This window comes from Asterias rubens, chromosome 16 (assembly GCF_902459465.1).
Source record: "Asterias rubens chromosome 16, eAstRub1.3, whole genome shotgun sequence".
In the NCBI taxonomy this organism is placed as follows: Eukaryota; Metazoa; Echinodermata; class Asteroidea; order Forcipulatida; family Asteriidae; genus Asterias; species Asterias rubens.
The window spans coordinates 9,034,808-9,060,363 of NC_047077.1; the positions used below are offsets into that span (position 1 = coordinate 9,034,808).

The window sequence follows — 25,556 nt, forward strand, 5'->3', positions numbered from 1 at the left end:
GACAAATCTTCATTGTGCGCGCATAAACAGAAGATAACGTTGTGATAGATGGACAATGTAAGGTACCTTATCTTTTTACGAGAATAATTTAGATAATCAACAATGTAAACCTAATTAAGGTACAAACATCATATTTTCAGCAAACTCAGCAGGTTCTGGATGCAAAGCTGGGAGAAAACACAAAGAAAGTAAGAAATATTGTTTGCGAATTGCTTCTTCAATTTCAATTCATTCAATCGTCAATTCAAATAGAAATAGACTTCATCTTTCATCTGTTCATTGTCTTGGAATCTTGTGGGTTTTGTGAGTTTTTATTCTAAATCTGCTGTTATATGTAGGCCTAAATAATTTATAATGTTGTATCATTCATATAAATTATTCATGTGTCGTATTATAATCTGGACGTTAGAATTTGTATATTAGCTCCCCCCTCTCCCGAATCTATCTATGGTCGAATAGCAAAATATCAAGAGAGGGCGCTGTTGAACCCACACAAAGGTAGGTATAGTCGTAGTCGTAGTTTTGCGAGTAGAGAAACTGCATAGAAACCGCCACATATTCCTTCCCACAATGCATTGCAATTCTGAATCGCGATAAACCTTATATTTATAACGTAACCTGCTGACGGCTCCGGCTACGCCGTCGGCAGGAGGGTTACTATCGCAACTGTGTTAATGCGCTAGCTCTCTGTTTAGGCCGGGGTTTGAAGGCACTAGTTATGCAGGGAATCTTGCTCTGTATTTCTATGTTCTATTCTATTCTGAAAAGGTGGCTCACCAGTCGTTAGACTTTACAGTGTAATGTGGACCACTCTGATGAACTTCCTTATTTAATTAAGTTAATCTGACCATGGAGGAATAAATTCTGACCCATTACCATGTTCTAATATTAATGCTCTTTTTTAGTTTTACTTTTTGGTATTTATTATTAATTAAATAACTGGCAACCACTTTTTCCCTCGTTTTTGAATTGCTGCTACCACATGGCATTGGTTGGTACATGTAATTGAATATTTATGTGTTTTTGTTCATATAAAAATTATATGAATGAACAAAATTTTTGCATAGTATTTAAAGTTTTTTTACCCATTTAGAGAAATTAAGATTAACATTAAACATATTAAATAACCTTTTTATCAATACCTATTTCCTCATTGATTTTCCACATCTAGGTTTATTGACCCTCATGCGTAAGACTTGTCAAAAACGGCAGAGGTCTAGTAATACATCAAAAATTTGAAAATCTGAGGGGTCAACGGACGCACTGGATGTTGCTCCTCGTTCAAGAGATGAGAAAGTTGGTTCGACAGAGTCACATTGGCTGACATCGGGTCTGATGCGATTGGTCGAGTTCAACGTCTCAGAGTTTCCCAATTGAAAGATGCTGGGGTTTCTTGGAATTAACGAGGCCATTTCTGGCTTCCAGAAACAGGTAAGGTTTGCTGCAGGACTTGTAAATTTTGTAGGGTGGGAATGTAATCAAGTGAGGTTTGCGGAGACACCTTGTACTTTGTAAAATTCTTGTCTGAGTTGTGTGTAGTTCTGAAAAGAACCGCTGGTTTAACAAGTCGGCTTTTTAATAGTGTGCTCTTATCATCGTTGGGAGATTGCCTGCACCAATGGCCAGAGCCCACTAGTTTCAGCACTAGTGACACACAGGGCTTGCAATGCTCACTGGCCAGAGCCCAGTTAATTCAGCATTGGTCCGTTAACACACACAGGGCTTGAAATAACCCCTGGACCACTGGCCAGACCCCAGTAGTTTTAGCATTGGGCCAGTAACCCACAGAGTTTGAAATGCCCACTGGCTAGAGCCTTGAGTGGTTTCATCATTTGGCCAGTAACCCACAGGGCTTGAAATGCCCACTGGCTAGAGCCTTGAGTGGTTTCATCAGTGGGCCAGTAACCCACAGGGCTTGAAATGCCCACTGGCTAGAGCCTTGAGTGGTTTCATCAGTGGGCCAGTAACCCACAGGGCTTGAAATGCCCACTGGCTAGAGCCTTGAGTGGTTTTATCATTAATTGGCCAGTAACCCACAGGGCTTGAAATGCCCACTGGCTAGAGCCTTGAGTGGTTTCATCATTGGGCCAGTAACCCACAGGGCTTGAAATGCCCACTGGCTAGAGCCTTGAGTGGTTTCATCAGTGGGCCAGTAACCCACAGAGTTTGAAATGCCCACTGGCTAGAGCCTTGAGTGGTTTCATCAGTGGGCCAGTAACCCACAGGGCTTGAAATGCCCACTGGCTAGAGCCTTGAGTGGTTTCATCATTGGGCCAGTAACCCACAGGGCTTGAAATGCCCACTGGCTAGAGCCTTGAGTGGTTTCATCAGTGGGCCAGTAACCCACAGGGCTTGAAATGCCCACTGGCTAGAGCCTTGAGTGGTTTCATCAGTGGGCCAGTAACCCACAGAGTTTAAAATGCCCACTGGCTAGAGCCTTGAGTGGTTTCATCAGTGGGCCAGTAACCCACAGGGCTTGAAATGCCCACTGGCTAGAGCCTTGAGTGGTTTCATCATTGGGCCAGTAACCCACAGGGCTTGAAATGCCCACTGGCTAGAGCCTTGAGTGGTTTCATCATTGGGCCAGTAACACACAGGGCTTGAAATGCCACTGGCTAGAGCCTTGAGTGGTTTCATCATTGGGCCAGTAACCCACAGGGCTTGAAATGCCCACTGGCTAGAGCCTTGAGTGGTTTCATCTTGAAATGCCCACTGGACCACTGGCGTAAGCCTAGTACATGTAGTTTCAGCATTGACAGTGGCATGATTGGGCAAGGAACCCACCAGAGAGCTCGTAATACCAATTGGACCACATGCCAGAGGTAATTTTTAGCCTTGGAACAGTAGCCCACATTGTGCAGTAGACTGATTGCGCTACCAATGTTAACATGTGATCACGTAGCCCTATATAGGACTCTTTCTCTGTACACAGGAACAGAGTCCTAACTATTGAGGCCCGTTTCTGGGGCGGAACAATTTCTCAGCTTCATCACTTAAATCTTACCTGCAACAAGCCACTAATTTCAACAGATTCACATTCAATGGCGGCATACATTTTTCTGCGGTGGGTTTTGGTTCTCATATTTTCCTCACAAATCCGTCATTTTCGTGAAATAATGCAGCTTCCAATATTAAAAAATTCCAGTTTCGATCGTTTTCTCACAGTGTTGTTTGTCGTGCGTACGCGTATACATTCGCGTGCAAGACGCATGATGCAAGCTTAGACACATGAATTCTTGGTCACCGTATCTTGACTGCACAGCGTTAACAACACAATTCAAAATTTGCGCGTCGTGCGTCTTGCGCACACACGGCAGACTGTGAGAGTACGAACAAAAATGGGAATTCCTTAATGTTGGGAGCTGCATTATTTCATGAAAATGACGGATTTGTGAAGAATATATGACGATCAAAACCCACCGCAGAAAAACATATGCTGCCATGGAATGTGAATCTGTTGAAATTGGTGCTTTCTTGCAGGTAAGATTTGAGTTATGAAGCTGTGAATATTTTCCGCCCCAGAAATGTACCCTGATGTCCAGGACGTCACTGTAGTACAAAACGAAAGTGTAAGGCCGCCAGGGCTAGTGATCACGTGACCTACATGTATAGTAGGTATGGGAAAACACGGCTACACAGTAAAGACATGTGAAGACTCGTGCTGATGGACCATAATTTGCTGTATTTTTTCTGTAGTAAAAACGGAGCCCTTTTTTAAAAGTTGAATATTGTGACAACGATTTAAATCAAATAATTGCTATATTTATATGTAGTTGATGTTCCCAGTATTCTTCGACAAAAGAGGTTTCTTTTGAGAGTATGGTTAGACTACGTAAATTACTGAGGTTTGAGCGAGCTCACGCGCTGTGGATTTTGCGTTGTGCACGGCATGAAGTTGGGCTGTAATAAGGGAGATCGCAAAGTTGTCCTACTCATAGCTGACAGCTACATGTACCCATTCTAATCAAATATTTTGAGGGTGAAAATAAAGGGATTTGCAGCTTCTTAATGATATTTTTATTGAAAGTATTGACAGCAAAATTATTAAAATGAGGGCACTGTAAAACCACAATTTCCGTGCACAAACACATGACATCGTGTGAAAATTCTCTAGGAATTTCCTATTTGGTGGAACTGTGTTTACCCATACTGGCATTGTTCAGCCACCAGTAAGGTCTCATGCTACAAACTCCGAAATTTTCTTCACTGATTTCGAGAATTTAGTTGGGTTTTTTTTGCCAAAAATTACAGCAGTATATATAACCTTGTCTTTTTAGCGCACGTTTATATATGCAGTACGCCGTGTTTATTTACATCTAATACCCACTATAGGTCACATGAGCGCAATCGGTCTATTGACCACATCATTCTTGACTGCCCTGACTTCAGACCACCATGAGGGCAAGCAGGGACTTGGGGACTTTGATGAGGATACCATCAAGTGGCTGGAAGTCACTAAATTACCAATTTGACTTTATTCAATGATTACCTTGGTCCAGAGACCAAACAAAAGAAGAGAAGAATATACAATAAACACATACATTTTTAATTAACATTAGAAAACAGCCAGCTGCGACAAATAAAACTTAGACGCACATTTAAATACAGTTTGTGCCACTAAATAGGGGAAAATTATGATTGTCAATCCTAACAAGATCTGTTTTTCCTTTTTTTAATATCTTTTATGTTTTGTTCCTTATCACAGATTGGAGCCTATGACAAAGAACTGTGGGAAGAACATGTAGAAGAAAAGGAACTTAATATACAGGTAAATAGGCCTATAAGGCAGTAACAAAATATAACCAGAACCGTAATGCTTCCGAAAAGCCTTACATTTCACTTAAAATTTTGATTTGAAGTAAAATGAAACTGTAAAATTTCATGCGCCTTGCATGTCATGGTTGACCGATCAAGCTCATTGGACTCAAGATGTGGGCCCAGTTTCATAGCACTGCTTAGCGGCCGATTTTGTGCTTACTGTGCAATTTCTACTTCATAGCGCTGCTAACCAAAGGATACGAAAAGGCATGCTAACATTCCGGTGCTTACTGCACGAAAATAAATGATGTCACAATGCAAATCTACGTTAATCTCGTGCAGTCTGGATTTCTGCAACAGCCTCTTCCATTGTCTTCCATTCGCACAAATCTCAAAACTCCAACGTATTCAAAATTCTGCTGCTAGACTGGTGACCCGCTCATCACATCGACAACATATCACCCCAGTACTTCGCTCACTTCATTGGTTACCCGTCTCCAAACGCATAGAATTCAAACTTCTCCTGCTGACAAACAAATCTCTTGACCAATCCGCACCTCATTATCTTCAAGAAATCCTTCATCCATATGTACCTCATCGTACCCTCCGCTCCAGCTCTACCTCTCAACTTGTCCCATACATCACTCGCACAAAGTCATATGGCCACCGCCCGTTCTCATATTCTTCACCCTCACTCTGGAACAACTTGCCGCACAACATCAGAACTGCTTCGAACGAGAACATTTTCAAACATCTGCTGAAAACTTACCTGTTTACTCATTAATTTTTGTTGTAGTACTGGGACTGTTTTGTGAAGCGCTATATATGTGCCATTCGTTATTATTATTATTATTATTATTAAACACGCAATATGGTCGCCAAATTTTTCAGCTAACCAGTGAAATACGCTAAGACTTAAGCAAATTTTTCTGCTACAGTAAGCATGCAAATTTGCTTACCGTTAAGCAGCACTATGAAATTGGGCCCTGGTGTTTCAAAAGAGGGTGTGTGTGAGTCCCGGTCTTGGCTTAAAATATCCTCTATAAATTATTGCTGTACAAAATCTCCCTGATTGCAAGACGCAAGTGTTGGCGCTCCTGTATGTTAAAGCTACGCTTTGTTTTACAATGAATTTTTCAGGGTCTACAAGCTGGTGCTAACAATGTTCCACTCCGGACGAGTCGGCTGAAAACAGAACTCATTGATATTGATCTTGTAAGAGGTAAGTCAGAAAAGAAGTAGAGTCGACTCCCGTTATAACGAGGTCCGCCGGACTGGCCCATTTTCCTCGTATTATCCGAATCTCGTCTTAAACGCAGCGCGCTAAATATAGATACATACGTCATCATTGTGCATGCACACAACACGTGTACTTTGAATACATGACATAATGGCCGCACGTGTGTACATAGCTGCAAGGCAGAGCTGCAATTGACTATACTCCTGTGTGCATAGAGTAGTATGTGCAATGTACTGCACAAACAAGCACAACGCGGGGATTATAAAACTGTTTTAACTAAGTTGGTTTAGTTTTAAATTCAATTTTAAAATCAATTTACAATTTACAAGATTGATGAAAAGTGTAAGATTTTAACTTGCGTTCATGTTTTGGGAAGTTTCTCTTACAAAACTTTGGTCGCCGGCAGTTTATTGCTAATGCAATAAATAGTCTTGGTTTTCATTGGTAACCAACTGTTTAACGCTGGATGGTTCATTGCTGCTGCGAGATACCAGGGGAAATCTTACTGCTGCAATGCATATTGCACACGCTGTGAAAATTTTCAGTCAATAAAATAAAAGCTGGATTTTCATTGGTAACCACTAGTGTAATAATAGAAGGTTCATTGCTAACGCGAGATACCAGGGAAGATCGTGCTGTTCTGTGCATGTGCAATACACTCGTCGCAGCAACAAAAAATAGAATCTTGATTTTCATTGGTAAACACTGTGTCATGTTAGATGGTTCATTGCCAGGTAAAATCTTGCTTTTGCATTCAATAATATTGATCACGCAACTAGTTTTGATTGTAAGTTGCGGGTGTTTTTCTTTTGAAAATTTATAATGCGCTTATAAACTCAGTGGATCAGTATCTTTCCTTAAGATTTCTCCAATGTTTGAACCATGCAAACCTCCTAATCCCACCATTGTCCGGAGTTTGGAATTAACAACCTTGCTTGCTGACTCGTGACTCCCGATTTCGGATTAGTGTTGCTAGCGGTAGCGTCCACTTAACACCTCTATATTGTATGTCTTAAAAGCCACAAATATCGACTTTACCAGCTGTACAGGTATTTCCTTTGTTGGTTTTTGAATTGTTCTCGTTATAGAAGGGTTTTAAACAATGTGTTGCTCGTAATGGGTCTCCCAAATTACCTCGTTATAACCGTGTTCTCGCTACTACCATGCTCGTATAATCAGTATTTTAATGCATTGGAACACGCATGGGGCCGTTCGGGACCGGCAAAAAACCTCGTATCAACCGGAACCTCGTAACATGCGAGCTCGTAATAACGGGAGTCGACTGTAGTTGTTAAAAACTGTTCACCCTTATGAAGCCCCTTGGTTTTTAGATACGTCATGTACATTGCAATTTTTCGTCCCATTTCGCAAGGCCATTTCCAGTACAGTGTGCCCTCTACCAATGGTACAGTTGATCCCAGAAAGGCCAATTTCCCTCAAAGGGGTCGACTCTTTACAGTATCTCCTTCACAACTCGGCACCGTACAGGCAGTTTGTGACCATTTGTAACGGCTGATATGAATGTGACAAACATTCACTAGCCCCACAACAATCACCATCTTAATGCAGTAAACACAGACAACAACCTAGAACCTCGGCCAAAATGCTTGGGCCACCCATTCCCAGCTTAACAATAAATATTCCCTGTCCACTTCCCCCTGACAATTAACATTATGTTCCCCCGTCCCCCCCCCCCCTCAATGTTGACTGGAACGCAACAGACCGTGCAATGAGAGCCAACATTAAAAGGGGGTTGGGGGGCCAAACGAGATATGGCCAGGATTGTAGCTGATATACAAACCATTGTACGTATAAGTTGTTGAACAAAGAAGTCATGCAGCGGCCACTGCAGTTTTACGAACAAATTGTTGACCTTTCCCTATGATACGCCTGGATAATGGCCCCATCTTGGCAAACTGTATAGGGCCCACTACATGACCACAATGTATTAATGTTTTTAAATCATGATTGGTTTCAGTTTGGTTCTTTCCTTTAGGCCTATACCAAACATTGGTTTGTACAAAACCTTTTCATGTAGTGAGTATTACGGTGTAAATATTTGTGCATTATCATCAATAGATTTCATGTGTACAATTTAATTTTGTTGTTGAATGAGAGAAGTACTTCGCACATACAAGGCACATGCAGGGCACATGTCAAGTACATTGCAGTAGCTGGGTGTATTTTTTTTGGGGGGGGAAGGTGTATGAAACCTGACTGGCATTTCCTTTTTGGGGAATGGAACCAACAAGCATTTAGCTATCTATTATAAAATGAGTGCATAACAAAACTCACCATTGAGCCCATGTTATTGTGGGTGATACTCTGCCTGTATGGTCGAGGGCACGCTAACTGTGTTTACAAAGAATGCGCCATATTTTTTAACGCGTGAGGGCGCTCTCACTCAATCCAGGGGTATATTCATTAACACCCAAAACAGTTCTAGACTGGAACAGTTTAAGACTGGAACACATTACCACCACAGACATTATAATATAATGGTTATAACCCACCTGGATGAATGGCCTATACCCCCTAGAAATGATAAAAATACTATTAATTACGGCGCATTGATTCGATTTCTGGTTCTTTACTATCAGGTTCAACATTTACCAAAACCAAGCCTGAGCATTCCTCGGGCTCCATTGCACGTAAAGGACTTATCAGGGTGATGCTGTTTCCACTATACTGTAGTTGGTAAGTTCATTTCTTAAATGTTAATTTTGCTTCGGAGATAAAGATTATTATTTTGTTTTTCGCCCTTTCAGTGATTTGCTTGTGGAATTTCTCTTTACATAACTCAAGGAAGTACTGCGTATTATACAGTGCTTAATTTATGTCGATGTGGGATGAAAACCAAATATTAGGCCTATTAGTTCATTGTCTTCGTTAGCCTGATTGTCTCACCACTCAATAGACCCTTGCCATGAAATATGTAAATTGCACATAGCGCGTGCGCACTAACGTTTTGGTTGGCAAAATGAGGGAACATCGCGCTGTTTTGTACACGGCTAATGGATGCGTGACGCACACGCGATTGTGTGTCTGCTTAGTGCACAACTCTATCATGTCTATGGTGTTTGCCAACCAACAGGGTCTGTACGCATGCGTGAATGTGATTAGCATATTTCATGGGAAGGGTCCATTTCATCTGTGTGGTTTGGATTGATACTTGAGACAAACTAAAGCCAGCCTACAATAGCGTGGTGTTGAATGCATGCACAGTACACTGTCAACCCTCCTACTCTCTGACCATTCAATCAGGCGTGCAACTTTTGCAGCAATTTTTTTTTTTCATCTCAGTTTTCCCAATCAAAATTGAAAAGTACTAAACAAAATCATTGAAATTTTGTGATTTCCTCTTTTTTTGGTAAAATTATAGTTCCATGCATGTTCAATAGAATCCACTGTGGCTTGGAATGATACTTACGTGTAAGATTAACAAATGCCAGCCTGCAATATGAAATCACATGGTGAATGCATGAACACAGTACCTACCACAGTCAACCCTCCTACTGTCTGTCCAATCAATGTCACCGTACATGTAGGTGGTTTTTGAATGATAAACTGTGCCAGACAGCATTATGATGTCACTAAAATCACTGGCCTTGGGCTAGTGGTTCAGTGCTGATTTCAGTGTTCTCGAGGTGAACGTACCTCCAGCACTCACCAGAAGACGACCAGACCATCCTACTCATGTTTCCCTTCTCAACACCGACACTTCTCAAACAAGATATTTTATCATGATGTGTAAACTATCGCAAATGTTGCCGACTGTTTTTTTGTGATGTCACAAGGTTGATCTGAGGGTGGGTTTAGGTTCATGGAACTGAATTGTGCGCAGTGGTTTGCTGCTTCTTATTGTGGAGCGTTTCTTGAGGTGAGAGCGCCCTCTTGTGGGGAAAATTGTGACAAGTCAAAACAAAAAAGTTTTCCACCAAGAGTACTTTAGGTTCCGAGAAACTACACCCGCCCGTTTCAGGTGACTTGATGCTAATAAAATTGGTTTGTTATTCTCTTTTAGGTGGAAGAAACAGCTATCGAAATGGATGTACATTAGTTTACTAGGGTTGTATTTCATGCAGTCTTTGGTGGTGATTGTGTACTGCTTGTACATACCAAAGGAAGGACAACAGGTAAGGTTTCAAATTCCCTGGTCAAAATTTAATGTGATTTTACCATAAAGATGTTAAAGGAGGAAGCAACCCATGCTGGCAGCATGGCAAAAACAAACATAATCTTAACCCTCATGCCGTTTGACCATTCAATTTCGTAATGGTATGGAATTAGGTAACACCTGGTATTCACTGTGTGTTAATGACCTTGGTTAGTTGTTGGTCGCTCTAGCCGAAAGGTGAGGTCCATTAACAGTGGCCAGCCACCAACCAAGGTCATTGACACACGGTAAATTTGTGGTTTTTCTTCACTAATATTATTATATAATGTGTCTATAACTGTTTTAAAGGGAAGGTACACGTTTGGTAATTATCAAAGACCAGTCTTCTCACTTGGTGTATCCCATCATATGCATAAAATAACAAACCTGTGAAAATGTGGGCTCAATTGGTCATTGAAGTTGCGAGAAAATAATGAAAGAAAAAACACCCTTGTTGGACGATTGTGTGTGCTTTCAGATAGGAATTTTAGTGAGAAATTACCTCTTTCTCAAAAACGACATTTCTTCAGAGGGAGTCGTTTCCCAAAATTCAACAGCTCCCCAATGCTTGTTACTAAGTCAGTTTTTAAGTTAATATTTGTTTTGAGTAATTACCAAACGTGTACCTTCCCTTAAAAAGCTTTTAAATATTTGTTGGGCACCCAATCTGTTAAATGTAGTTAGCTTTTGATACAATGTATTCAAAAAATAGACTACATGTATACGCTTTAAGAACTAACAGCACCTTTAATTTAAATACTTTGGCTGTGCTTGCATTACATAATGTTGGTTTAATGTGTGTACCAGCTACCGTAAATGTATACGCCCTCTACGAGTTCATGCAAACGCTTGGTAAGTGCGAGCCTGCAGCACCATCTCGCCTTGTTAAAATTACTTTAAAAAACACACAAATGTGCCCAAAGAAAAGTGTTAATTTGATTGTTTAGGGGCCATTTATTCGCTAGTTCGCAAAGCCAATTCTTATATTGCAATACACCCCAGACCAATCAGGGTTTATAAACTCTCTGAGGTCTTTATTGATAATAGAAGAATGGCGACGAGTTCAGAAAGGGTCGGTTAAAACTGAGAGGGTCTTGTCTGTGTGATAAGGGACTGAGGCATGGACATGACCCTGCAAGAGTAAACAGTGTCTCCAATATGAGTCAAATCCAATGGAGCTCCAAAAAAATAGACATCCACAGAATGTTGCTACATGTATCACTAGTCCTAGAATTATTTGACAAGTTATGTTTGTAAATTTGGGACAATTGACCAAATAGGGTTATCTTTTAAAAAGACACTGGACACTATTGGTAATTGTCAGAGACCAGTATCCTCACTTGGTGTATCTCAACTTATGCATAAAATAACAAACCTGTGAAAATTTGAGCTCAATCGGTCATCGTAGCTGCGAGATAATAATGAAAGAAAAAAACACCTTTGTCACACGAAACTGTGTGCTTTCAGATGCTTGATTTCGAGACCTCAAATTCTAAATCTGAGGTCTTGAAATCAAATTCGTGGAAAATTACTTCTTTCTTGAAAACTACTCCACTTCAGAGGGAGCCGTTTCTCACAATGTCTTTTACTACCAGCCTCTCCTCATTACTCGTTACCAAGAAAGGTTTTATGCTAATAATTATGTTGAGTAACTACCAATAGTGTCCACTGCCTTTAACTAGCATTCATTTAAATTTTTTCTTCTTTTCTGTTTTCAGCCAATCTTCTTCACAGAGATTTTCATGCCCATTGTCTTGTCATTAGTTCTTGGCACTGTCTACTCACTAGTTGTAGGTACCACCGTAGCAAAGTCAAGGTCCTTGAGAAGGCGAATGACAAGGAGAAGGTACTTTTAACTCCACCCCCCTTCCAACCCAAGACCCCCCACTCCCTTTTTTTTCGATTCCTGCACGTAAATTTACTCTTATGCTTCTTACTTTTCACTCCATATTCATGTAGTAATGTTTCCACCAGAGTCTTCTTAAAGGGCTCAAATTTTAAAATGGACCACTGGCCAGAGTGTCGGGCCAGACCACTGGCCAGAGTGTCGGGCCAGACCACTGGCCAGAGTGTCGGGCCAGACCACTGGCCAGAGTGTCGGGCCAGACCACTGGCCAGAGTGTCGGGCCAGACCACTGGCCAGAGTGTCGGGCCAGACCACTGGCCAGAGTGTCGGGCCAGACCACTGGCCAGAGTGTCGGGCCAGACCACTGGCCAGAGTGTCGGGCCAGACCACTGGCCAGAGTGTCGGGCCAGACCACTGGCCAGAGTGTCGGGCCAGACCACTGGCCAGAGTGTCGGGCCAGACCACTGGCCAGAGTGTCGGGCCAGACCACTGGCCAGAGTGTCGGGCCAGTATGATCAAGACAGGACAAGTCTTTGTCTCAAAGGAATTGCGTTCAAATGTTGACTTTTAGTCTCACACAATATCTTTAGTATCACCCATAAATCTTCTCTTACTGTTCAAAAGGAACAGTTGAAGATGATGAAAGTGCATTTTCGATTCTAGTCTCGTTTCTTTTAAATTTAGTCTTTCAGTAAGAATCCTAGTCTAGTAAAGATTCTTAGAAACATTGAGACCATTAGAGACTCACTCTGCGGTAGTGAAGTAAATAGCGAGAAAATACCTAAGTCCACAAAGTGAAAAGTAGTAGTCTCTGCAGATTTCCTACCTTCTGCCCAGGGCTTAATTTCATAGAGCTGCTTTAGCACAGTAGTTCTCAATTAACAAAATCTCCAAAGCAATACGAAAATGATATTGCCTACTCAAAGTTGAAAAACCTAGCCTGATGTTTTCATTTAGCCAGTTAGCCTTTGAAAGGAATTTAATTTTATTGAGCGCTTGATTTTGTACTGTTCAGCATTAGTCTTACGCTTTCTTTAAAAGCCTTTTTATCTACCAATTTGTGAATGCCAATGCCATCAGTGTTCTATTATTATCACCAAGCCAAATTACTCTACTTACTGTACAAAAAAGAACTTGCCCCGAGAAAGGTTATTAATTAACTGACTGGTTTGAAAGGAACAAATGAGAGTGAAAATTGACGATGTGTCATTGATTTATACTTCCAGCCGAGAAATCAAAACCAAATCTAGTAAAACCACTTCAGAAGACGCCAACGGCTACGGAAAGAAACGCGGCATGCGCCGCAGCCAGTCCCTCCCCTGCACTGCTGAGACATTCTTCCAGATGCGACAAGCCCGCCGCACTCTCACCCGTCGCTTCTCCCGACCAGGTATCGTTGTCGAGGACAGCGTAACCGGTCGACGGGAGAGCCTTGTGGAAGGGATGGACGAGGCGAGCGTGGAAGATGGCCTCGGTGTTCGACATCGCGTGAAGACAGTGACGTATGTTGGAGGAGTCACGGGGGATGAAACGACAGGATGTGCAGAGGAGGACCTCACACTCTTGGGAAAACCCATCAAGGAGTCGTCCCTGGCAGGGGAGATACTCCGCCCGGATCAAGACCTGCCAGGCCTGACGGAACCGGACACTCCGATCGTCTTCTCCGCTTCCGATCAGACTCCGGCCGTCAAGCTCGTCTGTGAGAAGGGGTTGGTTGATGTCAAAGGTCAACCTGCAAAGGAGAGTGAAGGATACGTGACAAAGAAACCCGGGGAGGAGGCTGGAACTGTGGAGGTGTCTAAGGTTTCTTTCCTTGGTAAGTGTGTTGTCTGTGTCAATGATAAACACCTTTATAGTATTTTATACTCTTGTTGAATACAAAAGGTACTAGACACTATTGGTAATTGTCAAAGACCAGTCTTCTCACTTGGTGTACATGTAGCTCAACATTTGCATAAAATAACAAACCTGTGAAAGTTTGAGCTCATTTGATTGTCGGAAGTTGCGAGATAATGAAAATAAAACACCCTTGTCACACAAAGTTGTGTGCTTTTAGATGCTTGATTCCGAGACCTCAAAACTTAAACTCGTGGAAAATTACTTCTTTCTCGAAAACTACATGTACTTCAGAGGGAGCTGTTTCTCACAATGTTTTATACATGTACTATTAACCGCTCTTCAATGCTCGTATCCAAGTAAGTTTTCTATGCTAACAATTATTTTGGGTAATTACCAATAGTGCCAACTGCCTTTAAAACCACACCAGTATTGACAAATCTTTTCTCAAATCAACCAATGTAAAGATTTTCCTACTTTCAAAATTCGTTTTTTTTTTCAAGATGTATTAGTTTAAAGTAATCTTTTTTTCCTTTTTAATAGTGTGCCTGCCTTGTGAAATTCATTACCAGTCTTACTAAGTGGTAGAGTGCGAGAGGTAGTTTTTAGCCATTGCCATCTTGGTAGCCTCTGATGGTTGCTTTCCACACATCCTGGTCCAGCATGATTGTCCTCACGAAAGCAGTTTCTTGCTGCGCAGGGTCCTTCTCCTGCTGGTTGACATAGGTGTGTCTCCCCCTATCCCTGCTCCTAGCTCCATCGACGGGTTATCATTGTAACAATTCTGTCAGAGAGCAAACCCATTTTGAAAAAAATAATTTAGCCTGTATGTTTGTGTCCTTTACAGAGCGTGCTAAAAAAGCCTCCAACTCTGCGTTCAGTGACGAGGTTTCAGACAACCCCCCGCATGCATCAGACAGCGAGGGGGCCCCAGAGGAACCCGCGGGGCGCAGACACGAGCTTCGCCTCCGAGGGCGTGCTGGTGTACGAAAGGGTCGACGAAAGTGCCGTGAGTACGGCAGTTCAAATGACTCTGACGTGGATCCAGTTCCTGTTAGGCAAGCGAAGTCCCTCATGGAGGTGAGTCAGGGTTGTGTTTCTCCAGTTATTTTCCGAAACGATAAAAATGGAACTTATCTTTCTTTTTGAAGGAACATTGCAGAATTGGTATGGAAATATACACGTCTAAGATCACAGATTTATATAAACCTTACATGGTAAGATAGAAAAAAACTGAAGTATTCTTGTCTGACTTGTCATATTTGATGAGAAATAAATAAAACTACTTTCCTGTTGATTCTCCCATCTCCATCGGTTTCCACAGCACCTTACTTAATTTATATATATATTTTTTCATTTTATTTAAATTCAGGATCCACACCTGCGAGGTCCGTCCCGTTCAGGGGACTCTGATATGGACGACCCCAGCTGGGGTGAGACGGCGGAGGAGGTATCCTCCTCTGGCTCATCCAGTGAGTCCAGCGAGAGTGACTCGACAGACACAGACAACGAGAAGCCCGAGGAACTACCTCACTTTGAGGACCCGTTCAAGCTGATGCCCGCGACAGTTACAAGCACCCCGAGTGCCTGCACGAACACGGAGAAAAGTAAGTCGAAAAAATCACTCTAATCATATCATGGTCGAGCGGATAAGAGCACCAGACTCAAGCTCTTGTGTTTCTGTTCAGAAGAGTGTGGGTTTGAGTCATGGTCATGACACTTGTGCTCCTTAAAGGGTTTGGGTACTGTTATGACATTGTTTTACTCATTGCTTAAAAACTACAGCACATCAGCATAAATCAGCAAGAAATATTTTAAGGGAAGTTGTCTACCACCATTATCTTCAAACCATGTAAAGTTTAATGTAAATCTGTGGATTTTGTGAAAACAAAAAGTACCCAAACCCTTTAAGCAAGACACTTAACCATATTTGCTGTGTCCTTCAGATAATACAAAAAGCAGTTGGTCCCGTGTGTTGTGAAGTGTACTTTAAAGAACCCAGTGCACTTATCGAAAATTGAAGGGGTTTGCCCTGGTGTTCCTGGATTGAACGGCTGAATATTGCACCGAAGCACCTTGTAATAATTACATGGTGCTACGTAAATTAATTTGTCTCATACATGTACTTCAAAAAAGTAGCTCCACAATAACTTGCCAGAAAATACTGAATGATGAAGTTTCTTTGAGTGTCACTGAGTGACGAATATAATAATAATAATAATAATAGCTAATTCTTATCTAGCGCATTTCATAACTGAAAGAAATACCAATGCACTTTACAAAAAGCAAAAGCAACCTATTAACAATAAATACACTAACACTATGCAAACAAAAGGATTAAACTGAACGGTGGGCAATAATTTTATGAGCTCTACATGTACATGTATATGTATATAAGAAGCAAATATTATTTTCAGGGGGGTGGGGGGATCCTGACAGTCATAATGAAGCAGTAGCATTCCAACAGCTTTATTCCACGTAGTTCATCTCTTTGGAACTCCTTGCCTGGTGCATGTCCCTCTCTATTCTTTAATCTAGACTGTTTTTAGCGTAATATAAATTCAAACCTTCATCTCCCCTGAGTTCTTTTCACATTAAGTAATTGTTCTTCCTGTAGCCCCCATACCAAGAGTGGCTTGTTTAAAAAATCTCTGTGATTTGTTTTGACCATGTTTCAGTCCGTGTTCGTATCTTCGAGGGGAATGAATGCAAGAAGGCTGATCTAAGCGTCCTGGAGATAAGCTGCCATATCAACACTAAAGTCCACAACACCCGCAATAACTGTGATTACATCTTCATTGGTGCTATCTGTTCATTCATCCTGGCTAGTATACCAGTCAGCTTCAGGTGAGGAGGGTGGTCACTATTGTCTAGAGGGAGGGGGGAGCGGTAGTTTTAGGGCTTTTCTTTTCCACAAAGTAGCGAATGTGGCAAGGGTAAAAACATTTTTTTTTAGGGTTGCAAACCTTTTGGTTTTAGGAAAATTACTTGTCAGTCCAACCTTTTCCATATCTAGATTGCAAGTTTGAGTGGATTATTACATTTCTGAATATACCTGCAACCTCCAGTCAGTGTCAGTTGACGAGGGGTGGCACTATTGTCTTGCAGAGGGTGGGGGTAATTCTTTGGCTTTTCTGTTGCATAAGGTAGCATATCTAACCCACACTATTTTTTTTTATTTATTTATTTTTTTTTTTTTTAAGAAAAAGTGGCTGAAGCAGGATTGGAAACTGCCAACTTCATGTATGGATTATTAATTAACTTGCCTCCATTAGCCATTAGCAGTAATGTTGGTGGTCTCCCTACCTTTGTTCGGGAGTACCAGGCAATTTTTTTTTTCAATTGCTGTATAACCAGTGATCACATCCAATTCACCCAGTGATCACACTCAGTGAACGTACATAATGGGTGCGTTCGATTAGCTTCCCTGGGTCTACCCCTTGGTGCTCACTTGGGTGAGCCCCTGACAAGAGCTAAACGAACGATCACTCACTGCTCTCAGAGTGACGTCATGCACCTGGGGCCAGCCCCAAGTGACCCACTCCACAAGCTGGGCACTGGGGGCTGTCCAGGGTGAGCCCCTGGAATGACGTCAAAGCTATTCGACACACCAGGGCAGATCGGGGACAACCCAGGGAAGCTAAACGAACGCACCCAATAAACCCAGGGAGGAACTATGTCCACGCAGGAAGAATAATCCATTTTGTACGGCACAACATGAGAAACATGTCTGTCAGCAAGGTTACTCAGATTCAAATTTGTTGTTGTGTTTAGAATCTAATATTGATAATCACATTACTTCAAATTTAAATGATTCTCAAAATGCTTTATACTATCAAAAGCTGCTGTACTTATATCCAAGTAAATTTTGCCAATTTTTTTAAGAGTACTTAATACCAAATATTAATATTTACCTTCCCTTTAAAACAAAAAATGTTTATGTCTTTCGTCTTTAAAGATTACGAGGAGTCTCTCTATTGGAGCCGAATCTCTCGTGGCTGACTTACTCCTGTTTCATGAGGGCAGCAAGCACCTTGAGGCTTAACAGTACAGCCTACATTGTTGTTGGCGTGTGCAGCTTGGAACGCTTTGCTCTGAGCTTCATGTTTTTCTTTCTGTTGTCTGTTGCTGAGAAGACGTACAAACAGGTAAATAATAACTGTTTTATAATGACTAATAAGCCTATCCTTGCTGACTTATTCCTGGTTCATGAGGGCAGCAAGCACCTTGAGGCTTAACAGTACAGCCTACATTGTTGTTGGCGTGTGCAGCTTGGAACGCTTTGCTGTGAGCTTCGCGTTTTCTTTCTGTTGTCTGTTGCTGAGAAGACGTACAAACAGGTAAATAATAACTGTTTTATAATGACTAATAAGCCTATCCTGGCTGACTTATTCCTGGTTCATGAGGGCAGCAAGCACCTTGAGACTTAACAGTACAGCCTACATTGTTGTTGGCGTGTGGAAGACTCACAGCAAAAACAGAGTTGTGACGTCAAGTATGAACTGGGCTTTAGTCTAGAGGTCGCTGCTTTGAATCTTGCTCTCGAAAATTTGTCTTTGTTGAACCCTTATTTATCAAAAATATAATACTTGACTTGTAGAAATTCTTTGGAGATCGTACTTACTGATAATCAAACAAGGCAAAGTAAAACAAGTCTAAGTCTTTAACTGGCATTTTGAATGATTCTCACAAAATACCATACAGTCTACCATGCAGACATTTATTTCTAGAAAGAGCAGTGTCCGAAACTCCATGATTAGCCAAATTCGGGATATGGTGATAATTGAACAGAACCCAATCTCTTCAGGATAATAACTTTATCAACATTTAGTTATGGAAAAGAATAAAACTCTCAAATGGCTGGGTAGAAGTGCAATAAGAAATTCCCTAGACATGCTTTCCTTAGAAGAGCAACACTGTGGGCTTTCCCTAGGTGTTCCTAAGGTCCCTTTTTTTTATGTTCACTTATAAAAACGTTGAGGGTCTAAGCTCACAATGTAATATTTCTTATGTTTTTCATTAAATGTTCTTTTTCATGTTGTTTATTATTATACTGATGTTACCCTCCCCAGGTTTATGGGGTCTGTTCCAGTTTTGGAGTACAATAAAGTACAATACAATTAAAAAGACCTGCCCTCAAACGTACGCCCATTGGTACTGACAATGTTCTTTTTTGTCCAACCAGAGGAGTCTTTTTGCGAAGTACTTCTCTCACCTGACCTCCACCCGCCGAGCTCGTAAATCTTGCCTTCCACACTTCAGACTCGACAAGGTCAGCAACATCAAAGCATGGCTGTCACTCAGGTCCTTTCTCAAGGTAAGGGGTTGCGTTCAAATCTGGGACTATTATGTCTTGTTTTAGAGTGAAATTAACATCGGGGATAAAGACTCGGGTCCAAGTATGAAATTATCCCCATCAGCAATAATTTGTGAATGGTCTGGATAAAACAAACGACTGAAGGTACGACCAAAATTTGACATACTAGGGGAAAATGACTGCATTGGAGTCACTCTGTACTTAAACCCCCCAAAAATAAAACAAATTTTATCTTTCTTTTTGATTTTCAGAAGCGCGGTCCGCAGAGGTCTATTGATGTCATTGTGTCTTCAGCCTTTATGGTTACACTATGTCTGGTCTCTGCTTTGTGCGTCGAGGTAAACTTTTATGTTAGATTGAGTTGTTTAAGAAAATAAATACATGTATACCGTACATATCAAATGTACATATATGTATATGTAGCCAGATGAAGCCAGCTGGGAAAAGAGACCAATTTTTTATTAATATTTTTTTTGTATGATAATCTATAAAGTTTGTTTTGACTGTGTAGGACGACCAAGCAGGGTCCCCCTGAGCAACATTTTTGTGTTGGGTTTCTAGTTTTTATTCTTCTTGTATTCTGGTTTTTCGTTGCACAGATGTTCACAAACACCTAATATCTAGTTATTATTTTATTTTCTTGTTGTATTTTGGTTTTCTTTGCACAGATGTCTACCTAAACCTAATGTCTAGTTACTATTATTATTCTTGTATTTTTATTTTTGTTGCACAGATGTTACAGAGAGACTTCAAGTTCTTATCCCACCTATTCAACTGGGAGGTCATAGCATGGGCCTTCTGTATGTGTCCCTTCCTGTTGAGGTTCATGACGCTTGGCTCCAACATCAACAAGAAGTTCCGCAACACGTCTGTGCTCCTAACTGAACAGGTGAATACTTAAAGGGGTTTTGGGAGCTTTTGTAAATCAAGTTTTTGGCCACGTCATGAGTCCATATTCACTGTGAATGAAGATGTTTGTAATATAATTTACCTGTAGATTTTTCAGCTCGAAAATCACAGAGCAATGTTTTCAGGAGAGTTGTGTAATACCATTGTACATGACATGCTATAATTATTTTTGGTTAAATATTTTACTCAGCTAATAACACTTACATGTAAGGGTAGCTTTGTACTACATGTACCATTATCTTTAAACCGCATAAGTTGAATGTAAATTTGAAGATGTTTTGTGTTTTGTGTCCTACAAAAGCCCTTTAGAAGCAAAGTATGCCTTTGGTTTTTGGAACCGTTTAATTGATTCAATCCTGCTTAATTGTAAACATACACAATAAACTAAGCTGTGAGCATTTCATTTCAAAAGGTGGTAGCTTTTTGAGACTTTGAGAAAATCTGGAGCAGCTATGTCCACACAGGAAGAATAATCCACTATTGGAATGCATAATCTGATACATCTTTCATGCAGAATCCCCTCTACAAGATATGTAAAGTACTGCCTGGTTTGACATACTAATCTGTTAGTCCCCTGTTTATGTAATCCCAAATTAAGCACTTTCTATTAAGCCCCCACAAAACCTTTATTTTAACCTCAAGTCACCACTTGTTTGATTTGGAATTCTTTGCCGGGCATATTCAAGTTTGTTTCCTTTACGCGTGAAAGCCAAAGTGGCCCAACTATTTCTATTGATTGATGTGACGTTACAAACCGATCGTGTCATCTCTGTTTAATTCTATTCCTCCAGATCAACCTGTATCTCCACATGGAGAAGAAACCACACAAGAAGGAAGATCTAATGCTGGCAAATAATGTACTTAAACTTGCCTCTAAGCTCCTCAAGGTAAATCAAACTAACACACAGACAGTACCACCAACAATTGTATAGGACACTGTCAAGCCTTGTACTTTAGCTTGCTAAATGGAGCCTACTAGTCTAGAAAACTGTGTTTCACTTTCCCTCATGAAGTTTTCCAAACTTTGTGTATCTGATGTGTTAATGGTACAGGTCATACACTTTATAAAATGTATTATTCACATCTGAAAAGGAAGAAAAATTCACTTTGAAAAGGCAGAAACGTTACCCTTTTGAACAAGTACGTGTACATGTACTGTAGGTAGGACAGTTCACCAGCCCTATCTAATCTTTTACTGGACAGAGGCCAGGCTATAGTGCATTATACTCGCTGTAATTTTGTTATTGCATGGTTTATTAATGATAACTTAAAGTGTTTTAAATTATGATTCAATGGTAGGTGTTTAAAACCAAAATATATTAAGTAGGGAGATTGCGTTTTAAATAACACAGTGGTATACCTTGTGATAGTTACTTAAATTTATTTGTAAAGTCACAGGTCCCACACATTAATTAATGCACTTTAAAGAACCCAGATCTCCATTGTTTTTCTGGCATAGTTTACTGCATATTGCGCCACAGCACCTTGTTAACCATACATGGTTCTTTGTGGCTGAGCGGTTAAGAGCAACAAATTCAAACTCTGGTGTTTCTGATCAGCAGAGTGTGGGTTCGAATCCCCAGCCGTGACACTTCTGTCCTTTGAATGGGCCGTAAAGCCGTTGATGCCATGTGTTGTGTAACATATACCATGTAAAATATACCAGTGCACTTATCGAAAAGATAAGGGGTTCGCCCCGGTGTTCCTGGCAGTGGCTGCTGAATGCGTCGTAGCACCTTATAAGGTGCTAAATAATTGGGTATCAGAATTGATCACTGCAATAACCTATCTTTTCTGAAAGTTTGTATAATACTGAGAGTACCTTGTTTGGTAGATATGTGCGCTGTATAGACTTCGATATTATTATTATTTATTATTATTTGTAATGAATGGGTGCTATATTTCAAACAAAGCTCCACATATATAAGAACTGCATATTACTTCTCCTGAAGACAGTCAAAGCCTACTGATAGAGATCACAAAGGGGTGCTTCTTCAAACGTCACCTACACGTAATTCGTTTTATTTATTTATGTTTCTTATACTTGATCCACACCTTTAGGAGATAGAAACTCCCTTCAAGATTGCCGGCTTGACAATGAATCCTGTCCTGTACAATATAACAAGAGTGGTGGTTCTGTCTGCATTCTCTGGTGTACTCACTGAGCTTCTTGGATTCAAGCTGAAGGTGAGTTAATTGTAGCAGTAAAATTGTAATGATTTTTCTTAAACTAAGGTTATTGTTTTATGTGGTATTGTGGTATAACTTGTGCAATTTTTACATTTTAATGTTTTATATGTTGCTGTAAGATAGGATTGTAAATTTCATATATTTTTATATACTTGACAAATAAACCATTCAATTCAGTTCAATTCAATTCAGTTCAATTCAATAAATGAGCATCGACCACAAAGCCAGCTTGATTACTGCCGGTTTGATTAGGAAACTCTATCCTCCAATAAACTCTTGATTGTTTTCCATTTGAGGTACACACATAGGAGAAACAATATCCCCTATGACAACAGGATTTAGATGGCTTTAATTCTCCGGTTGCTTTTTAAAAAGTGGACTTTTAATGTCTTTTTTCTTGTATGTAATGTCTTTTTTCTTGTATTTGTGTTATAATTATGTTTTGTTTGTAAACACTAAATGTTTGTATGGATCTATATCAGTTTTTAATGTTCTATTGTTTTGCTTGTCCTCATCATGTGACCGACATGTTGCAGGTTCAAATCCTGCTCTTGTCAATTTGTCTTTTTTTGTTTCAACGCAAACTTATTTAATATTATTTACCCTATCAGTTTCTCTTTGTGGTTTTTTATATTATTTTCGTTGACATTATTATGTATGTGGACAGAGTTTAATGTCCACCTATTTGATGTGCAAATTTTTAAATATTGTCCATTGTCATTCTCATCATTCTAAATTCATTAAATTTATATTTGTGTCATTTTTATTTTTCTAGCAGTGGAAGCGAGTCAAGTGGAAATTTTTACCCAACTGTCATCTTTCCCCCACTATGCCGATTGGTGCTTTTACCCAATGGGCATTTTCTTACCCGATGTTTGCTCACCCCATGACAATTTTCTTACCTCATGGTCGTTTTACCCCATGGCGTTTTCTTGCCCCATAGGTTTTTTGTTATCCATCTTTTGTTTTTACCTCGTGGACATTTGCTTACCCAATGGACATTTTCATACCCATTGTTAATTTTTCACCTATTGGTGTTTTCTTACTCGATGTTTCTTTTTACCCCATGGGCATTTTTACCCCATGGGGGTTTTTACCCCATGGGGGTTTTTACTCCATGGGCAGATGGGTGTTTTTACTCCATGGGCAGATGGGTGTTTTTACTCCATGGGCAGATGGGTGTTTTTACCCCATGGACATTTTTACCCCATGGGTGTTTTTACCCCATGGGCAGATGGGTGCTTTTGGCCCATGGTGTTTTTACCCCATCGTGCTTTGCATCTAGTTTTCCCAAACTATATCGTGAATCATATAATTATTATGCAATCACTTTTAACTGACATTGCTTTGTTTGTATTTTGATATGTAAAGTGTAAAATTTTAATTCAATAACTTTTATATGTTGGTTACCAATACTTTTAATATTCATCTTTTTAGGTAACTTATTTCTGTAATGTTTATTTTTCTGTTTTAAGGGGTTTGGGTATTTTTTGTTTGATCTTTCAAGTGTCTGTTTATTTTTGACTAGGTTTAGTGGTAGTAATTTGTTGTATTTACTGTTGGCGTACTTATTGGTTTTCCTTTTGACATGATTTTTAAAAGTGCTATGGGCATGATGTTGAGTGTTTTTCTTTGCAGATTTGATTTTGTTGCTTATGTTAATTGATGATGTTATTTTTCTATTTGCAGCTATGGAAGATCAAAGCGACGTGAAGACCATGTCAAGTCTACTTTGCCAGCTCTTGAAATACTTATAAATGTATTATAATCAATCAGTATTCAGAACCTTATAAATTTCTGTATAGAGGATGACCATTTTAAAAAGACTGGCTACCAGTCTTATGCAGCTGCCTCAAACAGATTTGCGAAGGTACTTTCCAAAGTTTTTATCATTTTCATGGTTATTTAAAGTGTAGGACTGTGGAGATGGTAGAGGTAAGCTGTGGACAATAAACAAATATTGATATTATGATAATGGAAGTAGTAGACGACACACAATGATGAAACTGAAATACTGAAAGATCTAGTGTTGGTTCCAGGGAATTCTGTTTGCGGAGATTCGGTCTCCCCCATATCAATTTGATTTTTCAATTTTATTTTTTAAGAATTATTTGTATGGGTGGTTTGGAGGAAGAGGATTCAAAAGAGGGCGTTATCAGAGGAAATTTGACACAGTCTGCCATTTTGGATCTCTGAATCTGTGGATGAACCGAATCTCATGCCACATGGGACCGGGAGAGGGGCATTTTATTTGAAAATAAAACCCTTGGATCTCCTACCACTGTCAGATTATTACAAAATGCCATACTGGTTGCAGCCATTTGTAATGTTGATTCCACAATTTTTTTTGCAAAGCCAACAACCTTTCCAGAAGTGAAGGGAATAATTTGCTTTACAATATCAATTTTAATTGTTTTTAATCTTATTTATTATGTGTTAACACTCTAAAACTGCAGTAGTTTTGTGCACAAGCCTACACTAGATGTATAAAGTGTTTTATAATGACCCCCCTTTGCTTATAGTTGTACTGCGTTAAGAGTCGAGGCCGAGAACAGAATTCAAGCTCTGCTGATTCTGTTCAGCAGAGTGTGAGTTCGAATCCCGGTCGTGACACTTGTGTCCCTGAGCAAGACACTTAACTGTTATTGCTTCTCTCCACTCGGGGGTAAATGGGTACCTGTGAGGGCAGAGATGGTTCTTGTGATTGATTTAGCCGAGTATCGCATTTGTTGCACGAGGCTGTATACTCCCCAGGGAGCTGAGATGGTTTAAGGATGGCCCAGTGACCAGGGGTAATAATTTGAAGTGCTTTGGGATACCCTTCGGGAGTGAAAAAAACGCAATATAAAAACTAAATATTATTATTATTACGCCAATCCAGCATGTCTGAGAATAGAAGGAAGTAAAATGTGTTTTCAGTCTACTGGCTGCAGACTGGTAGAGCAGGTAGGAGGGCAGTTAGGGCAGTGGAAGCTTAAATTATCAAAACCAATCCTGCCATGCACATTTACTGAGTTCAGTCATCATATAGCGAAATAACACTTATCAGATGTAGACTGCGAAGTAGAAATTAACTGGAAACCAGTCGTAGATAGTACATTTCACTGTACATGGTAATTTTGCCGGTTACTCGTTCTTCTAAACATGTACTTTGCTTAGCAGTTTTAACGTTCTAAAAGGCCTTCTTGAAATAACCATTTGCAAGTTAGATTGGAATGATGTCTGGTACACTGACTTGTTCAGTTTTAAATGGATGCTTAATTTGAATTCCTCAGACTAGATCTAGTGTTGCTGTATCATAGGG

General features: G+C 40.2%; 1 protein-coding gene across 3 annotated transcripts; it reads left to right on the plus strand.

Annotated features, from left to right (window-relative positions):
* On the plus strand, positions 1-24,879 carry LOC117300827 (putative homeodomain transcription factor 2). 3 transcript variants are annotated; one of them, XM_033784667.1, is made up of 18 exons: positions 1-57; positions 1,172-1,431; positions 4,706-4,768; positions 5,899-5,980; positions 8,599-8,695; positions 10,023-10,134; positions 11,873-12,000; positions 13,227-13,816; positions 14,684-14,916; positions 15,209-15,443; positions 16,515-16,683; positions 17,795-17,984; positions 19,022-19,153; positions 19,405-19,491; positions 19,887-20,042; positions 20,854-20,949; positions 22,124-22,249; positions 23,942-24,879. In XM_033784667.1, the coding sequence occupies exons 2-18, from the start codon at positions 1,381-1,383 to the stop codon at positions 23,963-23,965; spliced, it is 2,571 nt and encodes an 856-aa protein (XP_033640558.1). In that variant the 5' UTR covers positions 1-57; positions 1,172-1,380; the 3' UTR covers positions 23,966-24,879. The 3 variants fall into 3 exon arrangements, with proteins under 3 accessions (XP_033640558.1, XP_033640557.1, XP_033640559.1); XM_033784666.1 differs by having other exon boundaries at positions 23-188; XM_033784668.1 differs by having other exon boundaries at positions 30-62.
* The last annotated feature ends 677 nt before the right edge of the window (positions 24,880-25,556 follow it).